The 23,813-nt window shown below is 33.2% G+C and overlaps 1 protein-coding gene and 1 pseudogene across 4 annotated transcripts in view; both read right to left on the bottom strand.

Moving 5' to 3' along the window:
• The window catches only part of DMD (dystrophin), a 2,141,216-nt gene that overhangs the window by 1,317,741 nt on the left and 799,662 nt on the right, over positions 1 to 23,813 (bottom strand). For all 3 annotated transcript variants that reach the window (XM_084869361.1, XM_084869360.1, XM_084869362.1), the window contains 3 exons: positions 16,434 to 16,595; positions 2,537 to 2,647; positions 1,995 to 2,168 (listed from right to left, as the gene is read on the bottom strand). In XM_084869361.1, coding sequence (XP_084725487.1) covers positions 1,995 to 2,168; positions 2,537 to 2,647; positions 16,434 to 16,595 — 447 coding nt within the window. The remainder of the gene's footprint in view (positions 1 to 1,994; positions 2,169 to 2,536; positions 2,648 to 16,433; positions 16,596 to 23,813) is intronic.
• On the bottom strand, positions 287 to 1,157 carry LOC311615502 (large ribosomal subunit protein uL22m-like; annotated as a pseudogene). Its single transcript has 2 exons — positions 818 to 1,157; positions 287 to 616 (listed from the first exon to the last, which is right to left on the bottom strand). The product of its transcript is annotated as a large ribosomal subunit protein uL22m-like (transcript).

Below are 23,813 nucleotides of genomic sequence, written 5' to 3'. Positions count from 1 at the left end.
TCCCTTTAATGTTAATAACATTCAGCATTTTTATTATAGGTGATTTCTACCTTAATAGTCCATTGAACACCTAGAGTTATAATAATATTTCCATTACTCTAGTATATGTCATCATAATTCAGCTTTATGTTGTCAGAGAAGCAATATGACCTGGTGAATTTCTAATAATAGCAACAAAGGGCACTGCTGCAAATTCCAAAGTCCAGTGAAGATTTACACTTCAGGCTAATTATCCTGTCTATGGCTTTTTTACTAAAAATTATTTGTCTTTAAATACTGCTTGTTTTCAGGAAATAAATGGCAAAAATATATACATGTGGGGCCTGAATTCCTCCATCAAAATGTGAATGGTGGTTTGGTTTCAAAGCTCCTGTATATACTCTTTGGCCTGATTGGCTGCTGTCTTTAGTGCTTCAGGTGGAGGTGGAAGGCCTTCCAACAACTTCACAAAATAATGGCAATAAACCTCCATGATCCCAAAGCGACCTCTGCCATGCTATTGAATGCATTTCAGGTATTGGTTTCGCCCTGAGGTGGACTCAATGATGTATAAATTTGATCTGCATTCCACATTGTGGTCTCTTACTGCCATAAAAAAATCTCGTTGCCGTGGTTGCTCAGTGGATAGAGCTCTGGCCTGCAGACTAAAGGGTCTGGGGATTGATTCCAGGCAAGGGCACATGCTTGGGGTGCAGGCTCAATCCCCAGTAGGGGGCGTGCAAGTGGCAGCCAAACAATGATTCTCTCTTATCATTCTACCTGTCTCTCACTCTGAAATCGATAAAAATATATTTAAAATGTCATTAATTGTTTGGGCTATTTTTTTGTCATTAAATTTAAATTGAGCCAAAGCCTGGTTAATGGACATTCCTAGAATACAATCAATTTTGCCAAATACCACATCTTGTCTTTGCTGTAGTGCGTTATTTGCCTTTGACAATTGTAGATTCCTGCTGGTCCCTGAGGTTTTCCAAGCCATCATGAAGGATAAACAATTTTATTATTTTTCTCCCATTTTCAAGGTATGTCAAGAGAAGCACTTGTGTGGATGTGTTATTGGCATAAAACAGTCTGAGATTAAAGAACTTCAAGACTAGCTTCCCCCTCAGATTCTGCATCTTTAACACACACAAAATATCCAGTATTGCCGCCACCATCTTTCTTTCTTTCACCCTCAATGGGAGCCTCCCCGCATCTGAGACTTTGTATTCTGTCTTTGTGGTAGTGCATTTCAGTAAGTGGCCAGATTATTATGATCTCTGAATGCATAATAATCTGGCCACTCAGTATATATCCGGCACTGGTGTTTAATGGAAAGATCTTAAGGTTTGGAGTAAGAGTGCTTAGATTGAAATCTTACTTTGCCCTTCATCACCTTTTGTCTTTAACTTCCCTCATTTCATCTGTGGCCTTGAGAATTCAAGGTTAATTGTGTAGATCACTAAGCATACTTGGTACTCATATCTGGCATGTTGTTTTAATATTGCAACTATTGTTGTTGCTGTTAGGTCCTCAAATCATGTCATTTCATTCAACATTTCTTTATATCATTGATGAGATATTTTAGGAACTTAATCTTGTTAATGTCAATTATCCTATGGTAAAACTAGTTTCATCACACTTCATTTTGCTCAAAGTTGCAGAACCTAGCGATGATGGTAAAGACTTACTGCATTTCTTTTCAGTATTTCCATTAAAATATATTCAAAGCATTATAAGAATTAAATAATGAAGATGTTATTTTATATTCTGCACAGTCCTTAGAGAATTTTGGACTCAAAACAAATATGCATAGAAGGGACAAAAAATTCTACTATTTCAGTAAATTTCTTGTATTTTAATCCATTTGTGCTATTTTTTGTTCTTAACCTCAAATTTATATAGTGAATTTTACAGTTATCTTAAAACAATTTTCTTTTATAAAAGTACCATCAAATGCATCTTAATAAAGAAAGTCAATGGCTAGTGGAGTATTTGTCACCAGAAATACATACCACACAGTGATTCAACTGTGACTGTACTACTTCCTGTTCAATGCTCTTTGTTTCCAATGCAGGCAAGTGCATCTTCACTTCATCTAAAATCATCTTACTTTCCTGTAGACGCTGTTCAAAATTGGCTGGCTTCTGGAATAACCGAAACTTCATGGAAACCTCTTGCAATTTTTTCTGTAAGTGTAAGAAAGCACCGGTTAAATTTTGCCTTCCAAACAATAATCAGTCATATTTCAATTTTCATTAAAATTATTTATTGTTATAAACAAAACTAAAAACACACCAAAACAATTGTTTTTTCCATTTGTCCAGCACAAAAAATGTGCATTTGAGAGAATTCACTATTATAATATAACTTACTAACATATTTTATTCTTAAAATGTAAAACCAAAAAAAGTCTGTATCATTTATACAACATACTGTAGTTTTTTAAACAAATGTCCTCAAATCCAGTTTTTTTTTTAACAATCTAGTTGTCTAATATAGATTATGTTCTAATACCGACCTAAAACGAGTTACATAGTTTTTAAAAAATATGTACCTGGGCCACATCAATTTGGGATAGTACCCTTTGGGCAGCCTCCTTTTCCTGGTGACGTTTCTTCATTTCTTCTAAACTGATCTCATGACTTGTCAAATCGGATTGGATTTTCTGTTGGGAGAACAGCATTATTAGCATGCTCCTACAAGTTATTACAATGAACAGTTTACTTTCTAAGAAGACAGGATTCAGAAACTGCCTTAAAATATAGCCTCTTTTAAAATGGTAATATGCATCGCCCAGCTGGTGTGACTCAGTGGTTGAGCACTGACCTATGAACCAGGAGGTGATGGCTCAATTCCTGGTCAGAGTACATGCCTGGGCTGTGGGCTCAATCCCCAGTGTATGGTGTGCAGGAGGCAGCCAAACAATGATTCTCTCTCATTAATGATGTTTCTATCTCTCTATCCCTCTATCCCTCTCCTTTAGTCTCTGAATAAAAATATATTTTAAAAATTAAAAATAAAATGATTTTATATATATATATATATATATATATATATATATATATATATATATAGTTTTTTTACTGACCAAGAAGTTATCAAAAATCAAATTACTTATTTATCTACTAATGGGTTATTATAAAAATATTATTCTTTTATTTAGTGATAATGAATAAGCTATTTCCAATATTATTTTCAGTAGGTAATATCTATATCCAATATGTAAAATTGATATTCTTTTATCATTGAATCAACACTCACATCTGAACAAAGACAACATGTTAACTTTTATAAAAAAATAACTGTGACAAGGATAAGATATAATAAGAAAGTTGTATGTACACAACATTTTTTAACAGTAATCTGTACTCATTCATTCTGAGCCATTTTTTCAGTTAAATTTCAGGGAAACTATGGAAATAGTAAAGGGAAGTTAATGACAAAGTGAGTTTTGCTTTTTGTCCGATAGATACTTAATAACTTCCTGAAGAGAAAGCACCAAACCTTTTTGAGCCTCAATTTTCTCATCTCTAAAATGAAGATGATCATGACAAGCCAGCAAAGAAGAATTGTCACAATTTTTAGGCAATATATCTGGAAAAATTATCATGTCTGTGAGTAGACAGCTATAGCAGTTTTAGTAAAGAGATTAGATGTAATCACATATATGAAAATGCCTGTTCAAGTTGTTTGCATAAATATGTAGTCATAAATTGTCAGTCATTATTTATTATTTGTTTATAAGGAGAAGAGCCTTGGTGAAAAAGAGGAGAGTCAAGGAGAAGTTAGAAACTGATCAAACTTGAATAGCCATAGTGGAAACTGATAAAAAAAAAACTGATGAGGGAAAGCTAGAAAAGACAGAAAGATCAGAAGAACCAAATAATACATCTGTAACAGTATCAGTCAATATGGTTTTAACACTCTCTCATCTGGTCAACACTCAAGTAGTTGAGTAGAAATGAAAATGATATTCATTCAACCTTTTTTAAAATATATTTTTACTGATTCTTTTACAGAGAGAAAGGGAGAGAGACAGAGAGTCAGAAACATCCATGAGAGAGAAACATCAATCAGCTGTCTCCCTACTGGGGATGTACCTGCAACCAAAGTACATGCCCTTGACTGGAATCGAACCTGGGACTGAGGAATTGAACCTGGGACCTTGCAGTCTGCAGGCTGAAGCTCTATCCACTGAGCCAAACCGGTTTCGGCTCATTCAAAATTTTACAATAGAGGGAAAAGAGAAGAGCTCTGAAAGAAACCATCATTATCCCCATCACCCAAACAGATGTTTGCATGAGCTTATGTACCAGTGGTTCACATAAATTTATTTAATCACCTGGTCAAACTATTATATTAATCATCCTCATTACAAATGGAGGGTAGAGATAATGACTTGTCCAAGGTAATATACCTAGCAAATAACAAACTCAATGCCCAACTATATCACCTCTTAAATTATGATTAACAAATAAAAGCATCCACAAATGGATATTTATCAGGCAAAAAAGACATTTAAAATTTTATTTGCACATTAATACCATGATTCCCCGAAAATAAGACATCCTCCGAAAATAAGACCTACTTACAGGTTTCCTTCTGAGTGAAATATAAGGCATCCCCCCGAAAATAAGGCCCCCTAGGCTCTGTCTCAGAATGCTATTGCTAAACGTGAGAGATTTGGTCCACTGATTCTGAAAGAAATGGAGTCACAAGAAATTCACCAGGAAATTCAGGAATTGAATTGTTATGATGATGTTCCAGAACATGATGACATGATTGTCATTGAATAAATGAGTACATTCTTGATACTGTAGGATTCACAGTTTGTCTGGTTTGTGTTGACAACTATCATACTACCATACCGTATACAGGTAATAAATTTCCTTTATTTTCATTTAACAATAAGTGTGTACCGTATTCTTCTTCTTGGAAAAATAAGACATCCCCTGAATATAAGACCTAGCGCATCTTTGGGAGCAAAAATTAATATAAGACACTGTCTTATTTTCGGGGAAACAAGGTGGTAGTATTTAGTTTATTAATTTGATCCATGAAACAAGTTATGCATGTACCCCTCTATTCCACATAGTGAGAGCAAAAGCAGTGTCCCTATTTTTAAGACACTTTTGTTCTTGGGAGATAGAACATAGAGATATAACTAAATCACAAAGCAGAAATGTGCAGTAGAAAACCTCTTGCTCAGCAATAAAAGAGAAGGGGAAATTAATTTCTACTATAGGACCTGGTAAAATTTTAATAAGTTGGAATAATTTAAATTGCATATGCCTGAGAAGGAGTTTTAATTGGTAGGGAATAAGAAAATGGGATCTCATGCTAGGCTGTGAACCATGCTAGCAAAGATTGGATTTCCGGCATTTAGAGAGTATGTGTACTTCGTTTCATGGAAGGAAAGATTGGGTGTAGGGAGAGTAAGACTTACTTTCTAAAAGAGGAATTAGTGTAAAGCTATTGAGCCTTGAGTTTCAGAGCCCTTCACTTGCCAAAGATTCTTCTATAATATAGCATCTAATTTTCTATTTTATATAGTTTTCTTTTCTTAAAAAGTACACCCTCCACAAAGCTGCCTCTTGTCGCTTGGCATTATAAAACAAAGCTAAGATAACTTAAGTGATCACTAAAACAGATCTTCTGATAATAAATTCCACATTTTTACAAATAAGCCATACTGTTATTATGGCTCATAAGCAATGGAAACAATAATGACTTACAACTCGCAAGCAAAAACTGAACTTTTATCTGTCACCAGAGGATAAGAAGAACCACATAATTTGTGAAATGAAAGTTTGGCAATTAGGAAGTCAATGTAAAGGATTTCATGGACTCTGAGATATTCACAGTTACTAGTATGTCAAGTAGGTAGACTCTTGAGAAGTCTGTGCTCTTAAAGTGTCATCACTACTAAAACCATTCAAATTGAAAATGATGGTTGAATATCATATAAAACTGAGATTTTAGCATAATTTATAGATAGCATTTCTAGAAAAATTCTCATATTTGTACTACTGTTCCAATATGATTAGAGATCCAAATTTATTTATAAATTAAGTATATTATACATGAAAAGAGCCCATTGGCAAAATATATTTTAGGAATTAAGGATAAACGTGTGTCTGTAACACAGAACTCCTCAAAATGTTTTATGTATTTATATACATTGTGATATCCAAGAGGGACATAGTAGTTCTTTATTCAAATTAAACTTTATACTTCTAATTATATTTAATGACTATATTCAGGAAAAGCAATCCAATTCATTGTTAAAGTTATAAGATAAAATTGATATATAATACCAATCAATTCTACTTTAGGAAGTTATACTTCATGCATCACACTTACATTTAGTTAGTACCTTTACAAATCAATGCCTCAATTCCTACTTTCAACTGATAATACATTTTTAATTTGTATTTAGGATACTGCTAACACCTACTTTTATTTTATCTCATCAAATATTATTCTGGAAACAAAATGCTAATGACTTTAGGACAGACTTACAAGTACTGTGAAACATAAATATTATTTGTTTTAAAAGAGAGTATTTTGAAAACTTGCAGGCAGAATGGACGATCTCTTATTTTAAAATGTCTCTAATAAAATAAAATATTCCATCATCTTTCCTGACATTATGACCGGACAATGAAAAAATACTATATTGTAGAAGAAAACATTGAGAATGGAAGATTTAAACCAAAGTAAAATGATTTGACCCTTGGCTACCAATAAGATCTGCTAAAGATCTAAATAAGGCTATACAATTTGAGTTGTATTTTCAACTAAAATATACACCTGTCAGGATAGGTGTTCAAATAAAATAAACAATTGACCCGGTGAAATTATCAGCTTGGCTTCAAATAAAATAAGTTATTTCCAAGAGAAATAAAATGAAATGACCTAGCAACTCAGGGGCTGCTGATTTTGAGCAACCTATGTGTGCTCTAATAGGCATTCTCATTCCTATACCTTTCAGGATCACCAGCTTGTTTTTTTTTTTTTTTTTTTTTTTTTTGTGTGTGTGTGTGTGTATGTTTTTTCTGCCATGAAAGTGAAAAAAAAATGTAAATTAAATGATATTATCATGCCATTGCCAAAAAAGTAATTTGACAATACAGTAATTATGTTCTGAACTAGCACTATCTATTAAAAGTAGGAAACAACAATGGAAATAGAAATAACCACTTTTTCCATTAAAAAATTGTAAAGGGTGAATTGTAGAACTAAAAATCAATCAAACATTAATGACATTTCCAATAGAGCACTTTACAATTAACTGAGCTGAGAGCAGTGCTTTTTTATCAGGATTTACCTCATCAGACATTTTCATATATCAAATTAATGACAGAAAATGGCAAGCAAAATTAAGCTGTAACCATCTAAAGTGTTTAATGGAATAAAGGAGACTTTATATAAAATAATTATTAGAGCTTTTGTGATGTCGACTAAAATGATTCCAGAGAAAATAACTAAAATGTTTCAAAAGGAAAAGTATTACATGTCATATTGAGACTATTAATAGAGAAATGTAACACCGTTAGATAAGTCATTTTTAACATTAGCAATTTTGAACTTGCATCCTTGAGAAGGAAAAATGTCCACATAGAACACATACTCACAAAATTAAAGGAAGAAAATATATAAAATACCTTGAAAATTTTGTACTTTTAAAATATGGAGAACATTAAAAGCATTATTGCTCAAGGGCAGATAATTTTGAAAAGTTTATTATACTTTGTAATAACTTGGTAAGTAAAAAAAAAGTCAGAATAAATACAAACAGCTTTTTATTACCATTTGTAAAAAAAAAAAAAAAGTTCTATAAGTTGATTGGATTAATTAGAAAGCATACTATCTAAAATTGAGTTTTATCAGATAAAGCAGTTTTTACTTTTATCAGAAATATTTATCAGGCAAAGAGCTTGTTATAATTTAACAACTTGACCACAGTGTATTTCAGGTAAGTGAGGTATATTGGAACCCTCAATTCATATTTATTTTGTGTGTGTGTGTGTGTGTGTGTGTGTGTGTGTGTGTGTGAAAAATTATGCAATGACATTTTATTTTTTTAAAGAATAATTGATTGATTTCTAAAGAGAGAAACCTTGATTCAAGAGTCTAACATTGATCGCTGCCTTCTGCATATCCCTTACTGTGAATGAAACCAGCAACCTAGGCAGGGGTCCTGACCAGAATTGAGACAGCAACCCTTCAGTGCTCTGGCCGGCACTCAACCAACCAAGCCACACTGGCCAGGGCAGAATGGCAAACATTTAATATCACTAAAATAAATTTACCTATCAACTTAGTTCAGTCATAAATTCTTTGGTGGAACATCATTTTAGGAACTTTAAGAAATCAACTGATCACTATCTTCTTCAGTTCTGGGAGTATGAATGATATGAAGGAAATATTTTATTTTAGTGTTTTCCAAACATTTTTCCTTGACATGTGAGTTCTGAGGTATATTACCAGATTTCTGGAAAAACAAGTTTCTGTGGTGTATTAAGTCTACGTTAAACTTCTAAGCCTGAAAATAAATACAAGGTTGACCATAAATTTCCAGGAGGTTCATACAGCATGTTAATTTTTGGAAGAAAACTTGATGACAGACCCTTATACATTTGAAAGTAAACATTGTGTGGAATTATTAATCTTTGTAATACAGCTGAGAAATGATATTCTTCTTAGTTATAATGATAAAAGTGATGATAATACAATAGGTCTTTATAAAAGTGCATTTTCAAATTATGGATACTTTCCAAATTAGGTAAACAAACAGACAAAACTTTTGGTGGAAATTTGGATATCTGTATAGAAATATTGGGGTACTATAGAAGCTATAGGTTATTTTTTTCTTGATAGATAATTATCAATGTGGAGAAAGAATATCTAAGTACCACCATCAGTAAAAATATTTTAGAAATGAAATCCATTAAATGTATTACAGTATGAACAATGGAAGCATTATTATAAGGCTTTTATACTGACCACAATTATGGTTATTGATAATCATAATTTAATTCCAGGTTATTTAACAAAATCCCTCACATTTTACCCTTTCCTGCATGTTAAAAAAAAATAGAGTGAAAGTTCATGGCAAGCTGAAGTTATTTTTTAAAACACACTATCTGAAATATTCTCAATTAAAAATATCTTTTAAAATTAGCTTCACTGTGGTATAATTTGCATACCATAGAATTGAATGAATGTACAATTCAATAAATTTTAGTAATATTTAGAGTTGTGGAACCATAACCACGATTTGATTTTAGAACATTTCTAAGCCCCGCAAATGTTCCCATGAGTGCATTTGTGTAACTCCCCACCCCCATCCCCAATCACTTATATAGCTTGTTCAAATGCTCTCTTGTACATAAATATTCAACTTATATACCTCATTATATTGTTATAAAGATAAAATAAAATAATGTGGATCCTTTGTGAACAGTAGTCATTCATATGGTACAGATCATGAAAAGTATGTAATACACAGAAAGGCTGCAATATATAATTTCCATTAATCAGTTCCTGTCACATAAAAAATTTTATGGTATACTACTTAAATATTTTGGAAGTCTTTTCAAAGTTCCAAACCTTGGCAGTGTCATAAAGCACTATGTCAAAATGTTTTCATGATATTATTTAGTTTCATTGGGGAAAAAAGTTACTGATGATTATGTTTAACTTGGTTGGCCAGCAATTCTTTCATTTGCATTTTTTTCTGTACAATGCCATATAATGCATGGAAAGATGCATTGCTTTTCCACTTTTTTCCTTTACAGTTTCTAGGACATTTATCTGGCATATAATTAGTGACTAAATCTTTGTAGATTTAAATAAATTAAACAAATATTTACTGAGGACCTTGTATGAAGCACTGCTTTCTTGTAGCTGTCCCTGGGTGAGTAGGGAATGGGGGTTGGTAGAGAAAACAACAAAATCCTAATGGAAAAAAAATAAGGAGGTTTCCAATAGTCATAAACATTAAAAAGAAAATGAATACAATGGAATATTATACAGCTATAAAAGGATCCCGTACCCTTTGTAGTAGCATGGATGGGTTTGGATATAATTATGCTAAGTGAAATAAGCCAGTCAGAGAAAGACAAATATCACAGGTCTTCATTTATACGTGGAATCTAATGAACAAAATAAAATCAAGAACAAAATAGGCGAGAGACATGGATGCGTGGAACAGACTGACCAATCTCAGGGGGAAGTGGGGTTGGGGAGACAGGAAGAGATTAATCCCAAAATTTAACATTCATATATGCATTACCCATAGGCACAGACAATAGTGTGGGGAAGGCCTGGGATGGGGCAGTGGGTTTATGGAGAGGGGCAAACGATAGGGAGGAAGATATCTATAATATTGTCCACAATTAAAAAAAACCAAAAAAACACAAAAAAACAGGGCGTGCAATAACAAGTGTTATCTGGGTATGCTTTTTAGAGTCATAATTTCTCTGTCACCTCTTTTATAAATAAATATCCATTTAAATGAGAGAAAAACAAGAAAAATGGGTTGAATTTAAATCATTTCAAACTCCTCAGAGTACTTCAAGAGTCTTTAATGTGACCACAGTATGATGCTTCTAGTTTCACTTTTATATTTTGAATTGGTAGAGATTTTCACAATGGGATGATATAATTTAATGGCAAAATTAAGAAGTGCATTTCTGAGTTTATAATATGAAAGATGTGCATGTCTTTATTACACATCCTGTGAGGACATGATAATATGCAGTGTAGCATGTTTATAATCTCTTGCATCTTTTTCAACTCTTACTTGTGATTACCTCCCACACTATTAAACATAAAAATAATACTAATAGGCATTCTAAATAAGGGAGTAATGAGTTCTATTTAGTAACACACAGAGGTAACATTTCAATGTTACAAAATACTTAAAATAATAAATCAAATTGTGTTTACCATTATATCTGCACTGCTGGGTAAAAGAAACTATAGTATTTCTGCTATGGCTTTGGGGAATTTACCATTGGAAACCCAATTTTGTTTGTTCTAAATCTTTGTTAAAAATATTATATACTAGAGGCCTGGTGCACAAAATTTTTGCAAGATTAGGTCTTCCTTCCCCTGGCTGCCTGCATCAGCTTCCCTCTGGCATCCAGGACCTGAGCTTTCCTCAAAGCCCTGGCTTCATCCAAGACATCTGGTTAATTAGCATATTACACTTTTCTTATTATAGATGTCCTCTTTTTCCCCCTTGACCTCTTCTAGCCCATTTTCACCCCACCCCCCCCCAATCCCAGGCCTTCACTACTCTATTGTCTGTGTTTATAGGTTATGCATATATGCATATAAATTCTTTGGTTGATCTCTTCCTAACCACCCACCCCCACCTTCCCTCTGAGGTTCCACGGTCTGTTCCATGCCTCTGTGTCTCTAGATCTATTTAGTTCACCAGTTTATTTTGGTCATTAGTCTTCACAAATGAGGGAGATCATGAGGTATCGCTCTTCCCTGGCTGCCTTATTTTGCTTAAAGTAATACTCTACAGGTCCCTCCATGTTATCTCAAAGGGTAGAGAGATCCTTCTATTTTACTGCTGCATAGTATACCATGGGGTAAATGTGCCACAGCTATTTTTACCCACTCATCTACTGATGAACACTTTGGCTGTTACCAGATGATAGCTATTGTAAATTGTGCTGCTCTGAACATGGGGGTGCATACATTCTTTCTGATTGATGTTTCAGGTTTCTTAGGATATACGTACTCCTAGTAGTGGGATGACTGGGTCAAATGGGAGTTCCATTGCTAATTTTTTGAGGAATCTCCATAATGTTTTCCATAATGACTACATCAGTCTGTATTCCAACTGGCACTGTACTAGGGTTCCCTTTACTCCACATCCTTGCTAACACTTGTCATTTGTTCATGACATCCATTCTGAGAGGTGTGAGGTGATACTACATTGCTGTTTTAATTTGCATCTCTCTGATGATTGGTGGTGACTTTGAACATTTTTTCATATGTCTATTGGCCATCTGTATGTTTGCTTTGGAAAAGTGTCTATTTAGGTCCTTTGCCATTTTTTTTAATTGTATTGCTTTCTTCATTTTGTTCAGTTGTTTGAGTTCCCTATATACTTTGGAAAGTAACTCCTTATTGGATGTATCAATGGAAAATATGTTCTCTCAGGCAGTGGGCTCTCTTTAGATTTAGTTAGTTGTTTATTTGTTTTGCAGAAGCTTTTTATTTTGATGTAGTCCCATTTGTTTATTTTCCCCTTATAACCTTTTGCCCTAAGAGATGTATCCATAAACATATTGCTCTGAGAGATGTCTGATATTTTGCTGCCTATGGAACCCAAATCTTTGTAATAGTTCTCTATTTTCTTCTTCTGTTATGAAATTATTTCATTATCACATAAATCCTAAATGAATTCCCCTGTGTGGGTTTATACTGTCTAATTCATAAATCAGTGAGGCAGGCTATAAAATTAGACTATTCTGAGTCATTTGAAAATCAAATGTGCCTATTTTACACAATAAATTATTTTTCACTCCATAATGAAATTATAAGCTGAATCTGATAGACAAAAATATGCATTTAAGTCTTTACTTTTTAAGTCATTGACTTGGGTCCTTGGAATTCTTATATTAAAATTTGGCCCAATATATTTAAAGTGAGTTATAAAATTTTGCTTCCATAAATACAGGAGAACATCAATTATGAATTGTTTTGATCTGCTACTAATGCAATCACTTTAAATTAACAGCTTTTTTTTTTTTAGAAAAGAGAACATCCTTCTTTTCTACCTACTGATGCTGTTTTAACCACATTATTAATGACATGAAAAAAAGAGATGGAAGGAAGAAATCTGGTTTGTGGTGGACCCAAAATACCCCAAGTCTTAGTTGGTTGAGCAAAATATAAGATCACTTTTCTATATTGATTAAGAAACCCTTTTAGCCAAAACCGGTTTGGCTCAGTGGATAGAGTGTCGGTCTGTGGACTGAAAGGTCCCAGGTTCGATTCCAGTCAAGGGCATGTACATTGGTTGTGGGCACATCCCTGGCATGGGGTGTGCAGGAGGTAGCTGGTCAATTTTTCTCTCTCATCGACGTTTCTAGCTCTCTATCCCTCTTCCTTCCTCTCTGTGGAAAATCAATAAAATATATTAAAAGACATAAAAAAAACAAGCTGTCTTATTTAATGATAATGTGTTTTCTTCCTAAATTGCTCTATTTTTTCCTGTTACTCGTACACATGCATATACTATGGGGACATGAGGTTACAAAAGACGGGATCAGAATCTGCCAGACAGAAGTAAAAGGACAGTTTAGCTATTACAATAACTGTTAAGCAACCCCAATGCTTCATGTGGTTATTTATGTAACAGGATCGTGTTTTCATCTATAAATTGTGCATCATCAGCACATAATATGGAGTTTATTAATAGATACTCATGTGGGACTGTTCTTGCATGTTGAAGATTCAAAATATGAAATTACTGAAAAAGTGAAAATTAAAGTATCTTCATAATTTTTTTTATTTTTTTTAAAAATTATTATCTGTAAAGTATCTTCATAATTTTAAGCATTACACTTAAGTAGTTATGACAGCTACAACAATGATTTAGAGACACATCATCATATGTGAAATTAGGAAGAAGAAAGAAAATAGCAAAAGCAAACTGAGTTCATTATCAAAGATCCATATTGAAAATTCTACTTGTCCAAATTTATTTGTTCATGCAGGAGTTCTCAGCTATGTAGTCTACTTTCACCCACTTCTCATAAGAGTAAGGGGACAATTAAAGTAGGAGAGAAAGTCACCAGCAGTTTGCTTTCCAACAGGACTCCCTCCCATTGAAATCTTGACACAGCCATAGCTGAGAATCTTTATCAAAGAGTGGTAAGAAATGTGATGTGAAAAAAGTACTGGAGACGTTCAACCATTACCAGTAATGTAATATCCACAGTTGCCCTTAGCATTGTCTATACATTAGAATAACAGGCGGGGGGGGGAGGTGTTGAAAATTCTGATGACTGAGTCAACCCAGAGATTCTGTTGTGACTGGCCTGGGGTGCAGCATAGGTACTTGGAATTTTTTTCTTCTAGACCATAGGTGCTAAAACAAAATCTCTGTGTTTTCGTTTGTTATTCAGGAAACTTAAGAGAGTAAAGAAAGAAACATTCATAGCTTTTATATTTTAATCATACTACTTTTTAAATAGCTCTAATGTTTCTGATTTCTATGACTAGAAGGTAGATTTCTATACTAGAAAAGTTTTCCTTATTTGTTTTTCCTCTATTTGAATCAATCAGATGTCACCTGAAATTTGTTTTTTAATTTTAAAAAAATCTCTGTTTAAATGGACAGGCATTGGGTAGCTGATGCTATGGTCATAAGATCTAAGATTTTGGTTTAAGGGTTATTATTTCAAAGAAAATATTCAGTTGAACACCTGTTTGATACTCTTTCAGTAGTAGTTTTACTGTCTAATAAAGTAAACTTCGTTCCTCCAAGCTCATATCACAAAATAAAAAAGTAAAATGTTTTAAATCCAATTTAACATAAAAGGACCTGGTTTTCTAATCATGACAGAAAACTGATCAATTAACATTTGGGGGCAGTGGAAGCTCATTCCTCGCCTAGAGTTATAAGTACAAATGGAATAACCTTGATCTACAGTTACTTTTATATACTATAAGAGTTTATCTGTCAAAATTTATACACATTGTATACACTTCCTTAATGTTGAGATTTTTTTTTTTTTTTTTTACAATAAGCTCAAACAATCTTAAAAGACAATAAAAGGAGGTTTCATTAAAAAAATATATATTTAGTAGCAAAACTGCTAGTGCACCACAAGGTGGAGTCAGATATCCACAAATCCATGTGGCCAGTTTGTGACAGGAAATCTGAGCACATACAGATGACCAAATACAGTGATGCCATTCATTCTGCCCTGCCTCTCAGTTATGTATTAAATCAAGTACTCAGATTTGGAAAGGGGAAAGCTAAGGCTGCTAATCTTTTAATTAGCAACAAGCTTTTATGAAAATCCAAAGAAACTGTTCTTTTTGTTAATACAAAGTATTAAAATAAGCCCCTGTTATTTATTCTTAGAAAAAGGTCATTTTGGTGGAATTCTTTGTGGGTTCCTGGTATGACACATTGTGCTTAAGTTCTGATTTCACAGACAACCTCTTTATTCTCTACTTGTTTCTTCCAAGGGAGTTTCAAATTGAGCTGCAGTAAATGCAATCCTTGAAGTAAATCTGGGTACTTGATAATTATGTCTGAGAAAACAATTCATTTGCTGTCATCTTAAACAAAAATCATGGTGAAGAATATTTCAAAAGCTTTCAGGGGGGTTGCTTTTTCAAATGTTATATATTATCACTTTGAGAATTCAAAGTCAAGAATTTTATTGAAAATGCAGGTGCAACCAGAAATTCATGAAAAATAAATTTGAGCTTGTTAGTACTCAAAAATCTCTTTGTTCAAGTAGATTTAAAATGTCTTAATTTATCTGTGTGTTGTTATTCACAAGTATTTTGAACGTCTATATTTAATACTATTACTATAATTTTTATTTAAAAAACAAATAATTTATACTATTTGTTTTAGTATGTTATATTATTTTTTATAGAATCCTGCATCCATATATAAATGGAAGAAAACATGTTAGGGTCCCATTCCTTCACAGCTAAACAAGATTTTTCCCTAAAAGTTCCCATTCTTTTTCTAAGACAGTAATAGCTTTCCCCTATCTCAAATTTGCTACTAATCGTTTTAAAAATACTTTCCAAGATGTGAGTTAATTTAGATGTAGCCTAAATTTACTCAAAAGTCAACTTATTTTCATTACTTTTTAAACTCTCATTCTAGAAAAACATTTTGTCATCCGACTGAATACAGTTGAACGTGTGTGTAGGTGAGTAAATATAGTATGATTAGTAATAAAATGCAAATCCACATCTCTAAGTTCTTTTTGCTAATTCCTCTCAACACATTAAATGTATAAAAATGTAGATTTAATATGGCTTGCAATTGCAAGATAACAAATATGAGTTGATAAAATGTTTGATCCTGCATTTTCAATAGTGCCATTAAAATATTTTCTTTACAATTTAAATTCCTATGGTTTTTCATGGTTTAAGGATATCATGCAGAAAATATTGAGAAAGAGCAGACTTCAGTGTGACAGTGACCCCGACTTATATGTGTCTGTATTCAAATTCTTATCATTACATATTTTCAAAAATAAATCTTGCAGTGCTAATCTAGAGCTCTTTTTCTCCCTTCACCTCCACATAGTCCACTCATTCAATCAAATTGCCTTCCATACAACTAATTAATTGAATAACATGTAATTTGGAAATTCAGCAATATCTTGTTCTGATAATACAAAAACAAAAGAACAGAAGCTCATCCCCAGTCTACTTGCCTGGGCTTCCTGAGGCATTTGAGCTGCATCCACTTTGTCGGCAATATAAGCTGCCAACTGCTTGTCAATGGATGAGAGGGACTCCTGAATTAAGTGCAAGGATTTTTCAATTTCCTGGGCAGACTGGATACTCTGTTCAAGCAACTTTTGCCTCCTCACAGCCTGAAGAAGAAATAAGAATGAATCAGTTAAATGTTTGCTCATTATTTCTCTGCAATCCTGCTGCAAAATTAATAAAGATTCTAGACTCTTCCACAATCACCTTTTTGTAAGACAGATTTCGCAGCTTCCTGCCACTCATTCAGCTCTACTTATAAAAATAAAAATAAGTGATCAGAAAAGAGAAATAGCACACACAGCTACAGGATCAGGAATCTGCACGACAAAACCACAACATTATGTACATCGAGAAAAGAGGCTGTATAAAACATTAGTGAAATAATTCAGTCATTGCAATCTGTTGTTCTCAGGCCGAATGTTCCTCCTGACCTCATTACATAGTTCAAAGGATTTGGTTTACTTAGAATAGGGTCATCGTCATCACAATCCAATTCAAGACAGATAATCCACTTCTACCAGTGAGACACATATACAATCTGTTCAGAAACAGCTCCTTTACAAAAAGGAAATTTCAGATATCCATCTGGTTAAAGATTTATTTTAAATACTATTTCAACTAGTTTTGCATGGCCTCTTTTCCCCCTACTTTTCTTTCACAATTTGGATAATGGAAATTGCTTATACAATTGGATTTGTGTTCCTGCCAAAGTAGAACAAATAATAAGTAATCCCAATATAGCTGCAATTAATCTTGATTGCTATTATAAGTATGATTTTGAATAATTTAACACTTTTCAAGTATAAATACCATGATGAACATGTCACAGAATCTCCCTTCAAGGATCTGTTCACCTTTAAAAGAGTAGTCATGAGAGTAAGAATTGGAATAGACAACTTTTCAAAAATTCTTTAATTAATGCAACAGATCAAGCATTTTCTCTTATTATATAATATATAGGTGTGATTAACTGGTACAGTAGAACTATGCTTCCCACAGACCATGATTGGGGATTTTAATAATCCTACTTTTTTATTATATAAAGACTGTTAGACCATTTGCAAACATTAACTCAAAATGGATTAAAAACTTGAATGTAAAACCTCAAATAATAAGATATTTAGAAGATAACACAGGGAGTAAGCTCCTTGACATCAATCTTAGCCATGGTATTCTCATTGGACTCTAAAAGCAAGGAAAACAAAATAAATAAGTAAACAAACAAATGGGACTACAACAAAGTAAAAAGGTTTTGCACAGCAAAGGACACCATCAACAGACTGAAAAGGCAACCTATCAAATGGGAAAAGATATTTGCAAATCATATATCCCATAAGGAGTTAATATCCAAACTATATAAAGAACGCATACATTTCAACAACAACAACAATCCAAATAAGCAGAGAATCTGAGTAGACATTTTTCCAAAGAAGACATAAACATGGCCAACAGGCACATGAAAAAGTATTCAGTATCGCGGAAACCGGTTTTGCTCACTGAATAGAGCATCACTGAAAGGTCCCACATTTGATTCTGGTCAAGGGCATGTACCTCGGTTGTGTGCACATCCCCAGTAGGGGGTGTGCAAAAGGCAGCTGATCGATGATTCTCTCTTATTGATGTTTCCAGCTCTCTATCCCTCTCTCTTCCTCTCTGTAAAAAATAAATAAAATATATATTTTTTAAAAAGGTATTCAGTGTCACTCACTATAAAGGAAATGCAAAGCAAAACCACAAGGCAATATCACCTCACACCTATTAGAAGGTAATAATCCAAAAAACAAGAAACAAGTGTTGATGAGAATGTGCTAAAAAGGGAACCCTCATGCATTGTTGATGGAAATGTTCACTGTACAGCCACTCTGGAAAAACAGTATGGAGATTCCTCTATTAAAAAATATAACTACCATATCTTCCAGAAATTCTACCTGTGGGAATTTATCTTAAGAGTATAAAAACACTAGCTCAAAAAGGTAGATGCACACTTATGTTCACTGCAGTACTATTAAGAGTAACCAAAATATGGAAACAACCTAAGTGTCCATTGATGGATGAATGAACAAATTGTAAAATCCTGCCATTTGCAACAACATGGATAGACTTTAAGGTTATCAGGGTCAGTGAAACAAGTTAGATAGAAAATGACACTGCCATATGATTTCACTCATAAGTGAAATATAAAAACAAAAATCAGAAATAAACAAAACAATAATATAAAACACATAGAGGCATGCAACAGATTGGTGGTTATCAGAGGGGAAAAGAAGTAAAACTGGTAAAGGGGGTTAATCCCATGGTGACAGCTGGAAAATAAACATTTGGTAGTGAGCAAATTATAATGCTGCACACCTGAAACTTATATAATGCTACAAATCAATGTTATCCCAATCAAAAATAAAAAAAGAATATTAGGCATGACATAAAGAATATAAATGTTAACTGTTGACTCTTAAGCTTAAAGGATATTGGGGATGTCATTATGCTTTTTAATAAAACCTGCTTGGAACACAGTGTTATACTCATAAGAATTAGGCTAAAGGCATCTGGATCAAAAGGAAAAGGAGCTGAAGTCTCATGATGCTTCCAAAGCAGGGAGAGCAGCGTCATGATTATTATAAATCTTCAGAATTTTGTCCTATGCTTTCCTTCCTTTTCATTCTATCTATATCCTTAGTTTCAATTACACTTCATATGCTGACAACTCTCAACTCTACATCTCTGGTCCAGATTTCCCCCTTGATTCCCAAACTTGAATATATATTGCCCTACTTGACATTTCCACTTAGATTCCCACAGCTACCCAAACTGAGCGAATCAAACTTGGTTTTGCTCTTTCTCTGCATTTTTCTGTATTTCAGATATTTACAATTAATCATTGCTTTAGGCATAATTGCATTAAGAATTATTCTGATATTTCCTCTTCCTCTCACATCCTTCACCATTTTCATTTAATCATTCAATGAATCACCAATTATTTCATATACCCCCTAATATTTCTTGCTTCCCCCCTTTTCTCCCTACCCCCACTATCTTTACTTAAAGCCATTACCATCTCTTCCTCAAATCTGGTATTAGTCTCTTGGCTACCATCCTACACTGTCATTATCCATCTGCAAAGCAGCTAGATTGTGATCTTTCTAAAATGAAATTATGGCTTTCTGCTTAAAATCTTTAGTGATTGTTTTTCTTAAAGGTAAAACCCATAGCCTTAATATTATTTTGAAGTCCCTTCAGAATCTTTGCTGGCATATTCTACTCCTTGCTCTAACTATAGATAAAGTTCATTCTTTATCTCCAAGTACATATTATGTCCCTATTGACAGTTGGCTTTAAACATGTGGTTCCCATTTCCTAGAACAAGCCCATGCCCAACTTCCTTTTATTGACTTATTTACATTGATCCTTTGAGGCTGACCTTGCAAAAACGGACATCTCCCTTTTCAGGTGGCTGTCCAAGACACCTTATGATTTCTTTTGCATCTGTATTTATGTCTTAGCATGTATCACTCCATATCGTAATTTTTAATTTTTTTTTAATTTATTCATTTATTTTTATTATAGTCTCACATAATTGTCCTTATCCCCCCATTCCCATCCCAAACCCTCCCCCCACTCCATTGTCCATGGCCACTGGCTAGGCCCATATGCATGCACACAAGTCCTTTGGTTGATCTCTTCCCTTTACCCCCACCCACCCTTACTTTCCCTCTTGAGGTTTGAGAGTCTGATTGCTGCTTCTCTTTCTCTGGGTCTGTTTTTGTTCATCAGTTTATGTTGTTCATTATTTCCTCTAGATGTGTGAGATCATGTGATCCAAGAAATATATATTTTATTGATTTTTTACAGAGGAAGAGAGAGGGATAGAGAGTTAGAAACATCCATGAGATAGAATCATCAATTAGCTGCCTCTTGCACAACCCCTACTGGGGATGTGACCGCAACCAAGGTACATGCCTTTGACAGGAATCAAACCTTTCAGTCTGCAGGCTGACGCTCTATCCACTGAGCCAAACCAGTTTAGGCTCCATATCATAATTTTACATTAACTGTCTGTCTCTATTTTTGCCTATGAGTTCTAGTGAGTATAGCGGTTATGGCTGTCATTTTTATTGCTCAATGACAGTTCTTAGTTATAATAAAGGCCAATACATTTATGACTGGATGAATGATATAATGAGTATTGTTGTTGTTGTTTTTAATGAGGAAAACAAAGAAGTGTCCAAGTATTCAAAGACAAAAAAATAAATAAATTTACAACAATTGGGAGGGGGGAAACATCTGTACTCAGAGATATATCCTTTGGAAAACGACCTTCCTAGGTTTGTTTATTTTATTATTATTATTATTATTATTATTATTATTATTGTATTAGATGTATTAGAATACGATGGGACATTATTTGGAACAAACTTATCTTAGCATGTATCACTCCATATCGTAATTTTTAATTTTTTTTTAATTTATTCATTTATTTTTATTAGATGTATTAGAATACGATGGAACATTATCTTATACGATGGGACAAAACTTATCTTTTTTAAAATATTCTGTCCCAATCAGTGACCAAGGCATTGCCCTTTACTATAAATCGAATATAGTTTCCTATTTTTTCAGACAAAAATTCACCTAGAATTTACATCACATATTAATTCAGATAACACTGCTCATGGCTATAATCAGAGCTCTCTGTGTCATAGAAGAAAATGTCTATAGCCTACCCAGAGTTTCTCTAAGAAAGGAGTCTTTCATAACAAAATTTCACTATTGTGACAGGTGACTGAAGAAACCTTCCAATCACAGCATGTAGAAATTGGCTACTCAGGTATTGTTGAAATTTGGTCCTTTATCTGGCTAAAGAAGAAGAGCCTCCGCTTTTGTGCACATCTGTAGAATTGTAATACAATTGAATAGAATATGATATAGCATAATGTTAAATTGTGCATCTAGCCCCCAAATTATGTTTTAGAAATTTAACTTTTCTATTCATGAGATTCTATGGGGTGAAAGAAATGAAATGGCCTAAGACGTGATGGCAGAATTAACCTTAGATGGCTTGGTTCTTTGCCTGGCCTGTCAGTCAATCAGAGAAACTGGTTTACACAGATTCTGTGGTAATCTCAGGGAGTGAAAAGATCTGATGTCAATCAAGCTTGCAGAATTCTTTGAATTAGTCATGGCATAAGCTGCCTTCTATTTCTAAACATCTTATTAGGCAGACCCTGATGGGATGCTAGGCTTATGGATTTTCTAGGACTCTCCACACACTTGACCTGTGCTCTCATTGAATGAAATTAGTAGGAAATCCAAAACCATAATTGAAATTGTGTTGTTTTCCCAAAGTACTGCTCAACAGTTGCTTTAAAATGTTATTTCACACCTTTAGCTAATCTGTTCAGCATATAGTCAGACAAAATCAGCAAATATAAGGATAATTAGATATACATCAAAATATGGGAATTTAAAAACAAAGTATGAATGTAGAAAACTGAATCCTGGTAATAGTGATAAAAAAATATCATAGAAAACTTTATATGTGGTTTTCAGAGAAAACTGAAGGAAAACTAAGTATAATAATCAACATACATTAAACTATATTATTATCCCCTCAAAGTGTTCTGCAATATAAAAGTAAAAGTTCAATGATTCTTATTGGCAATGGAAAGTTTGCATCACAGTGAATTGATTGTTTCTCACATTCCTATATTTTAAATGAATTATTAACCCATGTACCTCAATGTTACAAACATTCAATTCAGAGTGAAGCATGGCAAAGAAACTGTAGAATAATATTTTTGTTTTGTTTTGAGAGAATAAGTTTTTCATGTGAAATAAAAAAAGGGAATTTGAACAAATATAAATGTACGTAAATATGATGTAGGCTTAAAAATTGAGAAAATTTTAAATTAATTATCTCAATAACATTTACAAATCATTATTTTTAATGGAGGTTTAGATAACTACTATCCTTAATACTTTTATTAATAATTTTTATTTCATTGAAGAGGTGACAGGTAAGCTCATTAGGGATGTGGTTGTGTTCACTATTAAAATAAGACTTTCTGAGAAAATCATTATAAGATGTAGTTCCCTCACAATTAAGCTTGGTAGCCAGCAGCAAATTCTTATTTAAGCACATAATATTTTGAAGAATTAAACTATAAACACACTCATTCACTACAGGGAGATTGCCACCAAACCAGACAAACATGGATTGTAAGGATAAAATTCATTTTTCAGCCAAAGAAAGAAAGAAGAAAAACAACCAACATTGCATATGTTAAAGAATGCCATAAAAGTGCTGCTGTCTAAAATTTCCCACCGATACTGACTGTCATTTCCCTGTTGGTCACACACTCCACAAGCTACAAATATATATGTAGAGATTATAAAAAGTTTACTAAAATAAATAAAAAGTCCCAAGAAAGTTAATTCATTATATGGCAAGCATTAAAGACCATAAAAATATTTTTCTCAATAGTTGTGGGATACAGAAGTAGAAATGGGAGAAATTTTGTCAGTTTACTTGTTTTTTTTTCTTTTACTTTTATGAGTGCTTTTGTTTGTTTGTTTGTTTTTTTTTTTTTTTACTCTATTTGCTTTTTTGGTGAAAAGGGAGGAAAAGAGTGTTTTGATGTCTGGGCATAAGTCTTACAAAGAGATTTATATCAGATATCTCTTTGCTGTGGACCCCTTGTGTAAGATTCAAGAGTAATAGGAGTCTTATGAGATCAAAAGCATAAGTGTGCAAAAGATGTACTCTGACATATTAGCATCCTTCAGAAACCTTTGTTTTTTAAAGAACTATGTAACAAATATTCCTTGCTAGCCTACTTACTATGTGCTGGGCATTGGGGGATCTCTGTTTTTCCTTTTAAATTACTCAATAGATCCAGTTTTAGCATTGTAAAATTTACTCTTCTTTTGCCCCTGAGTCAAAGAAATGATTCTTTTTAGTGGGTTTGGGATCTCAAGAGGTATTTTGCTTCCCAGAAGTCTAAAGTGTAGATTTTCTAAAGAATTAAATATTCTTGACTGTTCTGCTAGGTGTGAGAGTTCTATAAGAAACATGTTTTAAAATCAAATCCTATTCCTGTAAGTCTTCAAAAACTAACATGGAGAGCCATGAGAAGTCACTAATATGTACTATTTGACAGCAAAATCTAACTGCACATACAAACTGTCCTGTTCAAGGAGCTCTATTTTTTTGAATCTCAAGTTCAATTGCTGGGCAGTTGATGCAACCACTTACTTTTAGTTTTTCTTTGTCACATACTATGAGGTTTTAATTTATTCAATTAACAAGTAATAAGAATACTCAATTT

This window comes from Pipistrellus hanaki, assembly GCF_964339955.1.
Source record: "Pipistrellus hanaki genome assembly, chromosome: X".
NCBI classification, from domain to species: Eukaryota; Metazoa; Chordata; class Mammalia; order Chiroptera; family Vespertilionidae; genus Pipistrellus; species Pipistrellus hanaki.
Note: the sequence above shows the minus strand (reverse complement) of the source record. Positions and strands in the feature narration are given on the sequence as shown.